This window comes from Peromyscus californicus, unplaced genomic scaffold (assembly GCF_007827085.1).
Source record: "Peromyscus californicus insignis strain IS unplaced genomic scaffold, ASM782708v3 Scaffold_4__1_contigs__length_199733344, whole genome shotgun sequence".
In the NCBI taxonomy this organism is placed as follows: domain Eukaryota; kingdom Metazoa; phylum Chordata; class Mammalia; order Rodentia; family Cricetidae; genus Peromyscus; species Peromyscus californicus.
This window is the reverse complement of record NW_026294562.1, coordinates 168,346,317-168,361,766: the sequence shown is the minus strand read 5'-3', so window position 1 is coordinate 168,361,766 and position 15,450 is coordinate 168,346,317. Positions and strand designations below refer to the sequence as shown.

General features: G+C 48.0%; 1 protein-coding gene across 2 annotated transcripts; it reads left to right on the top strand.

Moving 5' to 3' along the window:
* Nucleotides 1–1,097: 1,097 nt before the first annotated feature.
* On the top strand, nt 1,098–13,825 carry LOC128125601 (carcinoembryonic antigen-related cell adhesion molecule 3-like). Of its 2 annotated transcripts, XM_052763184.1 has the most exons (7): nt 1,098–1,170; nt 2,299–2,658; nt 4,709–5,068; nt 8,143–8,502; nt 9,489–9,833; nt 12,165–12,512; nt 13,542–13,825. In XM_052763184.1, the coding sequence occupies exons 1-7, from the start codon at nt 1,107–1,109 to the stop codon at nt 13,823–13,825; spliced, it is 2,121 nt and encodes a 706-aa protein (XP_052619144.1). In that variant the 5' UTR covers nt 1,098–1,106. The 2 variants fall into 2 exon arrangements, with proteins under 2 accessions (XP_052619144.1, XP_052619145.1); XM_052763185.1 differs by lacking the exons at nt 8,143–8,502; nt 12,165–12,512.
* The last annotated feature ends 1,625 nt before the right edge of the window (nt 13,826–15,450 follow it).

Here is a 15,450-nt window from a genome sequence, read left to right as displayed (position 1 = left end):
AGATGCTGGAAGATTGCTGTACCGGCTGTTTTGGTTGTCAACATGAAACAATCTATGGTCATCAGAGAAGAAGGAGCCTCAGTTGAAGGAATGCCTACATGATATCCAGCTATAAGGAATTTTCTTAATTAGTGATCAATAGGAAAGGGCCCAGACCGTGGTGGGTGGTACCTTCTCTGGTCTTGTGGTCCTAGGTTCTGTAAGAAAGAAAGCCCAGCAAGCCAGGGGAAGCAAGCCAGTAAGTAGCACCCCTCCATGGTCTCTGCACCGGCTCCTGCCTCTAGGATCCTGCCCTGTTTGGGTTCCTGTCCTGACTCCTTTCAGTGATGAACAGCAATGTGGAAGTGTAAGCCAAATAAATCCATTCCACCACCCCTAAGTTGCTTTTTGGCCTTGGTGTTTGTTGTTCTATTGCTCGCAGTAATAGAAACCCTAACTAAGACAGTTGTCTTGAAATTCTGCATAGGAAGAGGGAATCCATAGTCCTTTCCAGGACGCATAGGTCACATCTTCCCCCCAACACTGAGGACATGAAATTCCTCACACAACTGTTCCTGGGCCTCTAACCTGGATAAGAACTTTGACGGTGACACTAGTAATAAAGAATTGATACTCATCTCTACTGACCACTCAGCTGGTCCCTTTGCAGCCTTCACAAACATCCCTGTCACCTTCTGCTGGGAGTAAATCCCACCTTCCCAGAACACTGAGGACACAGGGCAGACTGGGTGCTCAGCTGGGTCTCTGTGTCACAAGGATACATAGGCAGGATGGAGGCTCCTTCTTGTATACCGACAGACCCAAGGTCAGGACACAGCAGATGTCACCCTGGGATGAGCTGTTGTGCTCTGAGGGCATGGGGATGCTTATCAGCCTTGTTGCTCAAGGTGTCCCTTGGAGGAGAAATGTAAAGGGACAAAAGTTGAGAGGGATGTGAGGAAGCACTGAGAGTGGAAGGGACAGAGCGGTGTCCCCACCACCCAGATCCTATTGAACTCTGGGAAGTGTTCCAGCCCGGGAGGCTGTGCATTTCAGAAGGAGGAAGGACAGCAGAGCCTGGGGACAGTGTTGGAGCTGGAGCACTTCTCTGCACTGTGAGAAGAGAGATGGAGGTGTCCTCTGTGATTCCCTGTATGGGCTGCACCCCCTGGCAGGGTCTCTTGCTCACTGGTAAGTGTACCCACTCTCTGACTGTGTGAGGGTGGGAAATTCAGAGGCAGGCTGGAGTTTCCTAAAGATGAAAGAAGCCCCAGAGGAGACTTGAGGTTTCTTTTTCAGTCATGGTACAGAAGGTACAGTGAGGGACAGAGGCTCAGTAGTCTGAATCTCTCAGGGGACAGGAGGTGATGAGGAGAAGAGAGAAGCTTCAAACACTCCCTATTGAAAGTGAGTCATATTGACTGCCATGTTCTGAAGCCTGATGTCCCCAGCCATGGCAGGGTGACTCCAAATATGAATCAACAGGGGTGGGCCAGGGGGATGGCTCAGTGTGTGGAGACTTGACAACCTGCATTCAGTCCTCAGCTCCCACAGGGTAGATGGGGAGAGCAGACTCCTGCAGGATCTTCTCTGGCCTCAACTCAGGTGCTGTGCTTTGCACCCGCACATGCACACACTGAGACAGGCGCCTGCACACACAGACACATATAGTGTAGAAGCAAATGTAAAAAATTTAAAAATCACACCTGAGTATAATAATTGTCATTTGCTCCAAATCTGGGAACTATGTAGATAAACCCATGGAGACACACTTCTCCTTCCTTCCTTCCCTCCCTCCCTTCTTCCTTTCTTTGTTCCTCTCTTCCTTCCTTCCTTCCTTCCTTCCTTCCTTCCTTCCTTCCTTCCTTCCTTCCTTCCTTCCTTCCTCTCTCCACTGGTGCCTGAATGTATTCCAGAAACTGAACCTCCCAACAAGGTCACACTAATTCCTTTCCTCACAAAGCCCCTGATTCAAGTGGACCTGATGTCAGAGCACCCAGAAGATGAAGTTAGAGTTTGACTAGATGCAGAGAGGGAATAGAGAAAAAAATCCAGTGTGAGAATCCCCTGGAAGAGGAAGTCAGAGGGGCATTGCTCCTCACACCAAATACACTGTGTGAAGAGGGGTATGAGAACATGGCAGGGGAGTCAGCAGAACCTGAGTACAGAATTCCATAGAGAGGAAATAATAGGCTCTGAGGGAATGGCGGTCATGTTGCTCACCTCCATCAAGGAGGGTGGGCATATCCCTGCCCCCACATCTAAGTGAGTGGTGTCACATTTGCTCATTATTAGTGGCGTTTCTCTGTTCTCTTCTAGCCTCCCTTTTAACCTGCTGTCACCTGTCCACCACTGCCCAAGTCACCATTGAATCAGTGCCACCCCAAGTGGTTGAAGGAGAAAACGTCCTCCTCCGTGTTCATAATCTACCAGAGAATCTTCTAGCCTTTATCTGGCACAAAGGGGCAAGGGATATGAGCCTTAGAATTGCACTGTATTCACTGGCCAAGGATGTAAGTGTGAAAGGTCCCGTACACAGTGGTAGAGAGACAGTGTTCAGCAACGGATCCCTGCAGATCCACAATGTCACCCATAAGGACACAGGATTCTATACCTTACGAACCGTTAATAGACGCATAGGAATTGTATCAATAACAACCAAGTACCTCCACGTGCACAGTAAGTGATTCTTCTTGAACTCTGGGTGCTGGGTGGGGTTCTTTCCACTGGACACACACAGAAATGTCAAATCTAGCCTGTGCCTACTTCCCCTCTGCATGTGTCCCCATGTTGGGGTTTGAGCATTTAGTGCATGCATTAGACATGCATGATGAAGAATAACTGCAGTAGGTCAGAATTCTTCATTTGATCTCACTTTGCACACAGGTGGATGCATGGCGGGTAACTCAGCCAAAGCTATCAGCCTCTGTCTAGACTCTTGGATTTCTCACAGGAACGTGTCCCTGAGGAGGACCCTGAGTGATGACTGTCATGAGAACGGATCTGTCCCCTTCCCCAGGCATCACTCAGCTGGTCACTTTGAAGCCTCACAGACACGTGTCACCTTCCTGCTAAGAGGATAGTCCATCTTTTCAGAGCACTGAGAACACAGGGCAGACTGGGTATCCAGATGGATTTTTGTGTTCCACAGGGAGTGCAGAGGCTCCCTCTTTTGTGCTGACAGACCCAGGGCCAGGACACAGCAATGGGGCAGCCCCAGGGTGAGCTGCTGCTCTCTGAGAGCACAGGGATGTTCATCAGCCCTTTTGATCACCATGTAGTCTGGAGGACTGAGACATAAAGAGAAGAAGATAGGGGTGGGGCATTTAGCTCAGTGGTAGAGCACTTGCCTAGCAAGTACAAGGCCCTAGGTTCGATCCTCAGCTCAAAAAAAAAAAAAAAAAAAAAAAAGAAAAGAAAAGAAAAAAAAGAAGCTAGGGATATGGGGTCCCACTGAGAGTAAGGGGATAGAGCAGTGTTTTGAATAGAGAACCCCCACAGCCCATGGAACTCTGCTTCTTCCTGGGCAAAGGCTCAGTTCAGATGAGGGAAGGGTAGCAGAGTTCGATAGCGGACATGCCACGGAAGGAGGACCGATCAGGCCATAGAGACTAGGGATTGTTCCCTTTTATCCCTCTGCAAAGGGTCACTGACTCTCAGGGGCTCCTGACCACAGTTGAGGTGATCATGAGTTGATGGTGTGAGAGGAGAGGATTGACCTACTGTCTGGAGACTAAGGGGACTCGGACCTGAGAGGAGTCTTGGGTTTGTAGGAGAGAAGACACAGGGTAAGGCCGGAGGCTCAGCAGCAGGAAAATTATTTTTGTTCTTGGTGAATCTGATAAAGCAAGGGGGTGGGTGATAATTCTTATCCAAACTTAATCAGCATGTCCACAATAATCTGAAGACTTATGTTCTCAGCTTGGCATCCCAGAGAAAAAAATCAGGCTGGGGTTGATTAGTGACATGTGTCAGTAGATACAAGATTTTGCTTCATTATCTGACAAGCTGAGACTAATGAACACAAGTCCTCTGACCTCCACCTAGGGACTGTGTCCTGCACTCACCCACACACCCTGACACATGCCCTTGGACACAAACTCACAGACAAATATAAATGAGTGTAAAAAATCAAAGCAAATGGAAACATTCAACTCTGCATTCCAAACCCATGAATTTCTTAAGTAAACCCATGGGCATACAGGGTCCTGCAACAATACTCATTCATTCACTCTCCACAGGTATCTGAGCTTTCCTAGGTACCATTTCTTTAAAAAAAAAAAATACAAGATGAATGCATGTTCTCACAATTCCCTAGTCCTAGTGGACTGGAAGTAAAGAAAGCTAGAAGGTGAAGTCAGGTGTTGACTGGAACCACAAGAAGAAAAAACCATAAACAACAGAAAGTCAGAGAGTCAGGGGTCAGGTTTGCAGGGAGAGAAGCCAGGGAGACTTTCCCTAACACCAGTCTACAATGAATGTGAGCAGGGGTCTGAGGGCAGTGAGCCAGGGCCGTGTTAACACCCGAGTGGAGAGTGCCATACAGAGGAATGACAAGTGTAGGGACACTGAGGACATCTGGCTTGTGTATTCACTTCTACCCAGTAGGACAGGGAGACACTCACCCACACAGCTAGTCTGAGCAAAGGACACACCTCCTCAGGACACAGGACTCTATCTTAGCCAAAATCCAAGGTCCCACTACTGATCAATGTTTCTTCCCTTCTAGCCTCCCTTGTGAACTGTGGGCACCATATCACCTCTGCCCAGCCCACTATTGAATCAGTGCCACCCAGCGTTGCAGAAGGGTCAAGTGTTCTTCTACTTGTTCACAATCTCCCACAGAATCTTCTAGCCTTTTTCTGGTACAAAGGGATGGTTGTGTTCAACAACCTTGAAATTTCGAGACACGTAATATTTACAAATTCAAGCATGCTGGGTCCTGCACACAGTGGTAGAGAGACAGTGTACAACAACGGATCCCTGCTGCTCCAGAACGTCACCTCGAAAGACACCGGACTGTACACTCTACGAACTGTGACCACAGATCTGAAAGCTGAAGTACTGCACGTGCAAGTCCAGGTGGACAGTAAGTGGTTCTCTGTGATCATTCAGTGCTGGGTGGGGCATAGTCACACGGGACTGTCCTGAATGATTGTGCATTTGTGCATACCTCCCCTCCATACTGTGTCCCCTTGTTGTGTTTTGAGCACTTAGTGCAGAACAAACAGTGTGGAGACACACTGCCATAAATCAGACTATGTCACCTGCTCCTACGCTCAGAAAGGATGGTGTGTGTGTGTGTGTGTGTGTGTGTGTGTGTGTGTGTGTGTGTGTGTGTGTGTGTGTGTGTGATGAGAAATGGTAACACAATTCAAGGAGCATAAGACTCAGGCATGTCTTTTGGGATTCTCATTATGAAAATGGTTCAGAGAAAGATCCTGTTGATATCAGGCAGATCTTGGTATCCTCACAGTGATTCGAGCACCAGGAAGGCCTGGCTTCAGACCTCTGTCTCAGGCTTGACTACAAGTGACCTTGGGGAGTATTTAGCCAGGTTTACACACTTACTTTCTATGAAGCTGACAGGGAACAGGCCAACTGTTTTTGGTCATCCATGTTTCCCAGCATGTGAAACCAATCAATGCATTGTCATGAGAGCCACATTCAAGCTAGGTCACCTGGGCACCCCCTCCTGAGACTCAGCATGGAGAGCAGAGCTGAACAGATGCCCAGGTCATCAGCCACCTGTACTCATGGGCTTATGAGACCTTACAGGAGGGTCAAGGTCTCCAAAGTGAAGAAGAGTGGACACAGGTCCACCCAGCAAGTGTCTGTTCTCGGGGGTCCAGCTCAGGGAATTCCTTCTTGGAGGGGAATGGCAGCAGATTCCACTGATTTGGACAGCTCCCACTCAAACTGTAGTTCCCCTAGCGATCACCAGGGGGGCAGGATCGAACACAATCCACAGTCAGACACTGGAGAGGTGGTGAGTTACTTTTTAGGTTTCCATACCTGTACCAACAGACCTGGAGGTCCCTCCCACAAGACCACTCTGACCTACTGGCTCCTGTGTCTGAGAACACTACTATGCTAGGGGCCCTGTTCAGCCTCCCCGCTTCTAGTATTTTGCTTGGGGGAAAGAGGATGGCCACAGGGGAATTACTAAGCAAAGGACAGAGGCCATGAACAGAACTGAACTGCATCTCAGCCAACAAGGGAGGCTGGAATTCAGGTTTCTCTCTGAAACCCTTCACTGCAGGGGGAATCCATACCTTTCCAGGATGTAGGTGACCTTTTCCACACACAGGACATGGATCTCCTGATACTACTGCCCTTGGACATCTGTCCTGGACCAGCAAACCCTGAATGCAGACAGTAGTGATAAGGATGAGTGTCTTTCCCCTGGCATCATTCAGGTGGTCCCTTTCCAGCTCTCCCAGACATCTCTGTCACCTTCTGGCTGAGCCAATCCCACCTTCCCAGAGCACTGAGGACATGAGGATGACTGGAGGCTCAGCAGAGCTTCTGCTTCACAAAGAACGCACAGAGAGGACAGGGTCATCTTCTTCAGTGCTGACAGAGCCAAGACCTAGTCACGGTAGAGGTCAGCCCTGGGGTTAACTGTTGAATATTGGGGCACAGGGATGCTTAACAGCCTGTTGCTCACTGTATGGTCTTGATGACTAAAACATAGAGACAGAGTGGGGGAGATAAATACCAGACAATGCTAAGGGGAAGAGACAGCAGTGCCTTGGACGAGGACCCACCACAGTCCACGTAACTCTGAGAGAGGTTTCTGACTTGAGGCACGCTTGGCTCAGAGGGAGGCAGGACGGTGGAGCTGACTCCAGGACAGCAGAGCTGACTCCTGGACAGCAGAGCTGACTCCAGGACAGTGGAGTGTGGTACCAGTGCTGGATCCATTTGAGATCCCCCCTGTTCCAGGGATCAAGATCCCTACCTTGCCCAAGGGGCACTATGGACAAGGGCTAGTCACATAAGTGAAGAGAGAATTCCCTGACAGTGTGTGGAAGTGGGAGCTCAGGTCTTGGTTGGAGTCTCAAAGGAGGGCAAGAGTCTGAAGGAGAATCAAGGTGTCTTCTTTCCCCCCTAGTGGAGATGACACAGAGAATGCACAGAGGTTCAGCAGCAGGAAGTTCTCAGTGAACAGGAAATGGTAAGGGGTAGGGATGAAAGCCAGATTGTTCTCTGTTCAATGGTAATCATGTTGGCTGCTGTATTTTGAAGACTGATATTCCCAACTATGACAGAGTGACACAGAAAAGAATCTGGTCAGTGAGGTGTTTCAGTGAGTGAAGACACATTGTGCCAGGCCCAGTGACTTGAGTTTAATCCTTAGCCCCCCGTGTTGGAAGGAGAGAACCCTCTTCCTCTTCAAAACTCTCCTTTGCCCCACATATAAGTACTGTGGCAAGCACCTGGCCATATTGAAATCTATGTAGGAATGCACATGTTTTCACACCTACATGTATTCATGCACACAGACAGAGTGTCACACACACATGAAATGGAAATAGATGCAAAATGCTAAATCAAACTGGGGTATCCATTAGCCACAAAGCTGAGAGTATCATAAATAAAACCTTGCGTATGCTGGGCCTTGGAACACTGGTTGCTCATTCTCATCATTAATTCATTCATTTATTATCCATGGGTGTCAGAACCTTTTCTATGTAGCATGCCTTCCAAAAAATGAGGTTAGCTCTAGTCTTGACAAAACCCTATTCCAAGTGGACTTGAAGACAATCCAGTAAAGAAAGTTTGAGGGGAAGTTAAGTGGTGATTGGAACCACAAGAGGAACAGAACTGCAACAAAGAGAATCAGAGAGTGAAGATGCATGGTGTGTAGGAGAGGTCAGGGAGGCATCCCTCCAACACCAGTCTACACTGAATGTGAGCAGGGGTCTGAGTGCAGTGAGCTGGGGCCATGTTGACACCTGAGTGGAGAGTGCCATACAGAGAAAATGACATGCAGAGACACTGAGAACATAGAAATCCTGTGCTGACCTCCACCCAGAAGGGCAGGGAGACGCTCACACACTTAGGCTGAGCAATGGCCACACCTGCAGAGGACACAGCGCCCAAACTTAGCTGAATATAAACATCCCCATATTGATTGATCTCTGTCTTCCCTTCTAGCCTTCTCTTTGACCTATGGGTGCCCTCCCACCCCTACCCAGCCCACTGTCGAATTAGTGCCGCCCAGAGTTGCAGAAGAAGCAAGTGTTCTTCTAATGGTTCACAATCTCCCAGAGAATGTTCTAGCCTTTTTATGGTACAAAGGTGTGATTGTATTAAAGAACCATGAGATTGCCCGACATATAATAGCCAAGAATTCAAGTGTGCTGGGCCCTGCACACACTGGTCGAGAAACTGTGTACAGCAATGGATCCCTGCTGCTCCAGAACGTCACCTGGAAAGACACTGGATTGTATACTCTAAGGACTCTAAGTACAGATCTGAAAAAAGGATTAGTGTATGTGCAACTCCTGGTGGACAGTAAGTGATTCTCAGTAGCATGAATTCTAACTGGTCTTAATAATAAAAACTCACAGTCAGATATAGGGGTAAATTCTGAAAGATCAGAGAGACAAAGGAGCAAGCCACAGCTACTTCTTACCTCGCCAATTCCTCAGGTTGAAAGGGGGTGAGTTCCTGTCCCCTCCTGCCTTATATTCCTCTCTCAGCCCAGCCATATCACTTCCTGTCTCCACCTCCCTAGTGCTAGGATTAAAGGCATGTGCCTCCCAAGTACTGGGATCAGAGGCATGAGATCCCAAGTGCTAGGATTAAAGGCACGAGCCTCCACCACCTGGCTGTTTCTCTATTAGACTGGATCAATCTCATGTAGCCCAGGGTGGTCTTGAACTCCTGATCTTTATGTCTCTTCCTCCCAAATGCTGGGATTAAAGGTGTGCACCACCACTGCCTGGATTCCATGGTTAACTAGTGGGTAGCTGTGGCCTCTGATCTCCAGGCAAGCTTTATTTGTTAGACCATAAACACAATATCACAATTCTCTATGGCTGTTCTGGGTCAGATGGGGTTTAGTCACACAAGACTGTCATACCTCAGTCCCCTCTGCACTGTGTCCCTATCTTGGGGTTTGAGCACTTAGTGCAGGACACACATGTGGAGACCAATGACTGTAGATCAGACTGCATCATCTGACTCCCCCATGTATCAAGGAGGAACTTGATGAAAATTAATTCAGAGTAAGATGTCAGAGTCAGCCTAGTTTCCTGAGGCTCATCTCATGCATTTGAGGAAGACACCAGAGGATAGAATTCCATTTAGAAAGTTCCACATATAGGGGTCCTGAGGGAATGGAGGTCATGTTGCTGACCTCCACAAAGTGGGATAGATGCACTCATGCCTGCATCTCTAGGCTGAGTGATGAATCCATCAGCTCAGGATGGAGGTCGCCATCTTTCCACCAAGCAAAGTTGATCCCCTGGAATGGCTTTTTCTCTTTTTCCTTCCAGCCTCTCCTTCTACATGCTGTAACCCTCTCATGATTGAACCAGTGCCATGGAATGCTGCTGAAGGGGAAAACGTTCTTTTCCTTGTTCATAATCTGCCAGAAGATGTGAGAACCTTTTCCTGGTACAAAGGAGTGTCTAGCTTCCAGATGTTTAAAATGGCAGAATACAACAAATCAGTGAATTCCATTACCCCAGGTCCTGCCCACAGCAGAAGAACAATGGTGTGCACCAATGGATCCCTGCTGCTTCAGGATGTCACTGAGGAAGATGCAGGATTCTACACACTACAAACTTTAAATAGAAATTTGAAAACTGAAACAACACATGTACAGCTCCATGTGAACCGTAAGTGATTCTCTACAGTCTCCAACTGCTGAGTGTGGCTTATCCTACTTCATACACTGGACTGTCAGGACTGAGCTGTGCCTGCTTTCTCCCCACTGCACTGTGTCCCCCCCCCACTGGGGTTTAGGCCCTTACTGCAGGATGCACAAAGGGTAGAAAAACTGTAATGTATCAAAACCCCTCACCTGTCTTTACCTGCAGAGTGGAGAACCTGTGCTGATAAACTCAGCCTTAGAATTTTAGCTACAACCCAGACACTTGGAGCTAGCTCTAGGCTGGCTGAGGAAACCATGGGATCCTCACAGAGAGCACCAGAAAGCCCTGTCTGAAGTCTCTGTCCCTGGCTAGATGCCAGATGACACTGGGGAGCTTGCTGTCAGTATTTGAGTTTTACTACCTGCTAGAGTTGACAGGGGACAAGGCTTTAGTGGCATGTGGAACCAGCCAGTGTGCTTCTGTGAGAGCCAAGGTGAGGTTCTCATCTGGACATCTTCAGAGACTCGGCAGGGAACATATAGCTGGTCAGGTGCCCAGGTCATTAACTAACTGTCCTGATGGACACATGAGACAAACTGGAAGGTTAAGATCCCCACATGGAGGGACAGAAGACAAACCCTCCTTGTGAGTGATTGTCTTCTGGTGTTCAGCTCTGGAATTTTCTCCTGCAGGCAAGTAGTAACAGAGGTGCTGATTTGGACAGCTCCCACAAATGAGGTGCAGTTCTTCTAGTAATCATTAGGTGGCTATAGAAGAACACAGAATCTACATCTAGAAAAGTATTTCTAGGAGCCATGAGCTTAACATGTAGCCTGGCTTCCATCCCTGTCCCTACAGACCTAGAGGTCACTGACAGCATTTTCAAACCTACTGGCTGCTTTCTGTATTTCTAAGCATACTTTCTACCAGAGGACCCTGTGTTTACCACCCCATCCTTCTGGCACCTACAGTGGGTAAGTCACCTAGAGAGAGAACAGCTGCACCCCAGAAAGGACATTGAGAGACCATTGGCATAGATTAGCCATCTCAGGAAGATGGAGGATCCCTCTCAAACGGTCCCTAGTATGATGGAGCAACCATCCTCTCTCTAGGACTCAAGTCACCTCTTGCTTCTCCCCCACATGAAACTCCTCACACAGGTGACATTTCTGTCACCTTCCTGTGGGGAGTACAGCCCACCTTCTCAGGGCATTGAAAATACAGGGCAGACTCGGTGCTCAGCTTGGGTTCTGTGTCATAGAGGACACATTGGGAGAACAGAGAAGAGGCCAGACCTGGGGTGAGCGGTTGTCATTGGGACACTAGGAGTGTCCAAACATGTCAGGGTCAGAGTAGGTCCTTGGACATCATCCCTGACAAGAGTCAGCCTTGCTCAATGAAGGGCCCCTGCCTGGGAGTAGGCTGAGCTCAGACAGAAGGAGAAAGACAGCAGAGCATGGAGACAGGTGCTGGAGCAAAAAACTCTTCTCCACAGAGGCAAGTCAGGCGTGCAAGTGCCACCGTGGAGACCCATTGTGTAATTCCCTGCAAAGGATGCACCACCCGGAAGTGGGAAGTGGCTCCTGCTCCCAGTTGAGGAGAACAATGCTTGATGGTGTGGGGGAGGGAGAGGAGCTCAGAGATGGCTAGAATCTCCCCAGGTGGAAAGACAGGAAAGGCTTCACCGAGTTGACCTCTGACCTCCAACTAGGTGCCCTGACCTGCATTCACCCACACCCACACACCAACTCTTTACAATGCGTAACTTAATGTGAGCGGGAGTTGTAATGTGTCAGTAGCTCCACACATGAGAATCTCATTATCTCCTGGACATGCAAGGCCCTGGGGCATTCATTCATTCATCACCGACCTGTGTCTTAGCCTGTCCAGGCACTGGACCTTCTAGAAAGACCAAACTAGCTTTTCCTAGCAAGGCCCCAGCTCTAGTGGACTGGAAGACAGACTAGGAAGCATCTCTAAGGGAAGTTATGGGTGGGCTGCATCCAGACAGGGAAGAGGTGAAAGAGGTCAGAATGTGAAGACTGAGGGTCTTACAGCAAGAAGTGAGAGAAGGCACGCCCATCACACACATATTCTGGTGTGAGCAGGCCTGGTAGGACAGTGAGCAGGGAGACACCTGGGGAGAGAGTTCTACCCAGAGGAAGTGACACAGTCAGGGACACTGGGGTCCTGAAGGTCTTTTCCTTACCCACTCTGAGTGGGACAGACACTCCCATCCACCTCACTGAATGATGGACCTGAGCTTCTCACTACTCAGGGCCTCATCTTTTCTCCAAAGACAAAGCTCTCAATATTGATGAATTTATCTCTTTTCCTTTCTAGCCTCCCTTGTAGCCTGCAGGAACCCTATCACCACAGCCAAGCTCACTATTGAATCAGTCCCACCTAATGTTGTTGAAGGAGAAAACATTCTTCTACTTGTTCATAATATCCCAGAGAACCTTCGCGCCTTTTCCTGGTACAAAGGGGTAGCCATTGTCAATAGCCATGCGATTGCATGGTACTCAGTACCCACTAATAGAAGTTTGCTGGGGCCTGCACACAGTGGTAGAGAGACTGTGTACCCCAACGGATCCCTGCTGCTCCACAATGCCACCCAGAAGGACACTGGATTCTACACCCTACGAACCTTAAATATACAGCTTGAAACTCAAGAAACACGCAGGCACATCCACATATACAGTAAGTGATTCTTTGTGAGCTCTGGGTACTGGTGGGGTTAAAAGTCCTTTGCACACACAGGGCTGTCTAGTGTGGACTATGCCTGCCTCCCCTTTACATTGCATCCCCACATTGGGGCTGAAACATTTAGTGCAGGACACATGTTATGTGGAGACAACCTGAAGTAGATCAGCATCCCTTACCCAACTCCACCCGCAGAGGAGGACGTGTGCTGGGTAACTCAGCCCCATGATGTCAGTTAGCCTCAGCCCAGACTCTTTGTGTGTCACCATGCACATGGCCCTGAGCAAGACCCTGTGGGAGACAGGAAGGACCTGGTTAAGGTAACCACGGGCTTCTTACAGAGAGGTGGGCATCGGGAAGCCCTGGCTTCAGACTTCTGTTGTAGAGTCAACTTCAGTTGACCCTAGAGAGCATCTCCTCAAGGCTAGAATTTGGTTTCCTGTCAGAGCTGAGAGGGACCAAGGCTTTACTGACTGTCCAAGTCCTGTAGAGTGTGGAACCAGCTGCGCACTGCTGTGACAGCTGCAGGTCATAGGTTACCTGTCCATCTCCTTCTCCTGAGTCTCAGTGGACAGGTGCCAGGATGTAAGCCAACTCTTCTGATGGGCTTAGGAGACGTCACAGGAAGATCAGGGTTCCCAAGGGGAGAGACAGAGGAGACAGTTCTCCAGGCAGCTCCTTGTCCTCAGAGGTCCAATCTAGGGAATTCTTTTCTGTAGGCAAAGAGTAACAGGTGCTACTGATATGAGCAGCTTATCATCCCAAAGTCAGGCCATTGGTCATATCTAACATTAACTCATGAACATGGTTGCTGTGATAGGGAAACTGAGGCATAGCAAACTCAGTGTCTGAGTGAGTGTCTCATAGGCTCTGGTGGGGCAGATCCAAAACTGTGAATATAGTCACAGTTCTAACTCATCTACCCTGGAGGCTTGATTAAGTGTGAACCATGGCGGGGGGGGGGGGGGCTGGTTGAGCTCTCTGAAGGACTACTGTCATTTGTTCTCCTCCTCTGTTTCTTTGCAGAGCCTGTGACACAGCCCTTCCTGGGAGTCTCTGACACCACAGTCCCAGTCCAGAGCTCTGTGCTCTTCACTTGCCTCTCAACTGACACTGGAATCTCCATCCGTTGGATCTTCAATAACCAGAGTCTGCACCTCACAGAGAGGATGACTCTGTCCCCGATGAAGTGCAGACTCAGCATAGATCCTGTCAGGAGGGAGGATGCTGGAGAGTATAAGTGTGAGGTCTCCAACCCAGTCAGTTCAATGACCAGTCTCCCAGTCAGGCTGGCCATAATGAATGAATGACCTGTCTTCTAATCCTACAGCAGGGTGAGGGCATTTCTTTATCGATGGTGTACAAAATGGAGAAAAGTTATGTGGTAAAAATTGTCAATTACGCCGGGTGATGGTGGTGTACACCTTTAATCCCAGCACTTGGGAGGCAGAGGCAGGCGGATCTTTGTGAGTTCGAGGCCAGCCTGGGCTACCAAGTGAGTTCCAGGAAAGGTGCAAAGCTACACAGAGAAACCCTGTCTCGAAAAACCAAAAAAAAAAAAAAAAAAAAAAAAAAAAGTCAGTTACTACTCAGGTATGGCCAGCATGGTGACTCATGCTTCCAATCGTGAGATACACATGTGTACAAGGACAGGCGATGATTTAAAGTGAGACTTTTGTCTCCAAAGGAAATAAACACATCAATAGACTAAGTGCAATTGCAAAAGGTTAATAGGTTGCGGATCAAATACATAGCCAACAGAAGCTGTGGGAAATAATTTCAAAAACCCTCCAAACGTCTGTGTGCTCTGAGTCCCCTGTTAAAAGGTGCAGTGTTTGCACTGAGGTAAACATCCTCTCATACGCTCCAATAGTTTCCCCCAACTCCAATGCTGCCTGCACACCAGTCATCTGTGTGAAGTGAGGAAGAGTGACAGGAGAAGGGACTACCCATGCTTCCATGAGGACATAACTGGTTTCTAAATAGTTTTGACTTACAGTTGCTTTGATGCACAGAAGTCAAATCCATTGTGTAAGGGACAATTGGTGTGTTTCTGTCCTGAGTGTGGCATTCACAGTGCAACCTTGCACACAATTTTTTTTCCTGTTAATGTATTTTTTGAGATGTCTCACTTTAGCCATTTTGAAGCATACAGCACATTCATATTGTCATGTGGATATCTCCATTGTCCATTTGAAAAGCATTTCTAAGCCCATCCTGCTCCCTCCAGCCCTGTATAACCCCATCTACTTCTGTCTCTGTGCATATGACAAAACAGGACATCAAATGACTTATAGTCACAATTAGTTTACAAAAATACAGCTCAGGTAGGTGGGGTTGCTCACCATTTCCAGAAACTTTTGCAGAATCTTTAGCATTTTCTCCAAATAAGTCCATGTCATCTGCAGACATATTTTTACAGCTAATTAATTGGCCACCTTTTATTTTTCTGTGTTGCCTAATTGTTCTGTCTGGGACTCCTAAGGGAATATCAAACAGAAGTGGTCACAGCAGCATCCTTGTATTGATTCTGATCTTGGAGGGAAAGCTCAGTGTCCCCACTGAGTAAGAGTTGGCTGTGTGTTTTTACTTGCACTCTACTACTCTGATGTATCTTCTACCCCTTGTTTGGCTGTTTTCATCATTAAAAACTGTCCACTTTTGTTAGATGTCTTTTTTGTCTCAGTCTTATGAGTTATACATGAAGTCAGCTTTGTGTCTCTTCATGCTTCTATATCTGTAGGTTCTGGGCTTCTGGGAATTTTTCTGCTTCATCTAGCTTACCCAACAGTTGGCACATAGCTATTGAATACTCATGGAATTATTAGTGTTCTGAGGAGTGGACAGTAAGGTCTCAAATTTCACTTCTAGTGCTAATAATGTTAATCTTTGAAAAACAAAGTTAACCTAATTAAAGGTAGTTAGTACTTTTAAT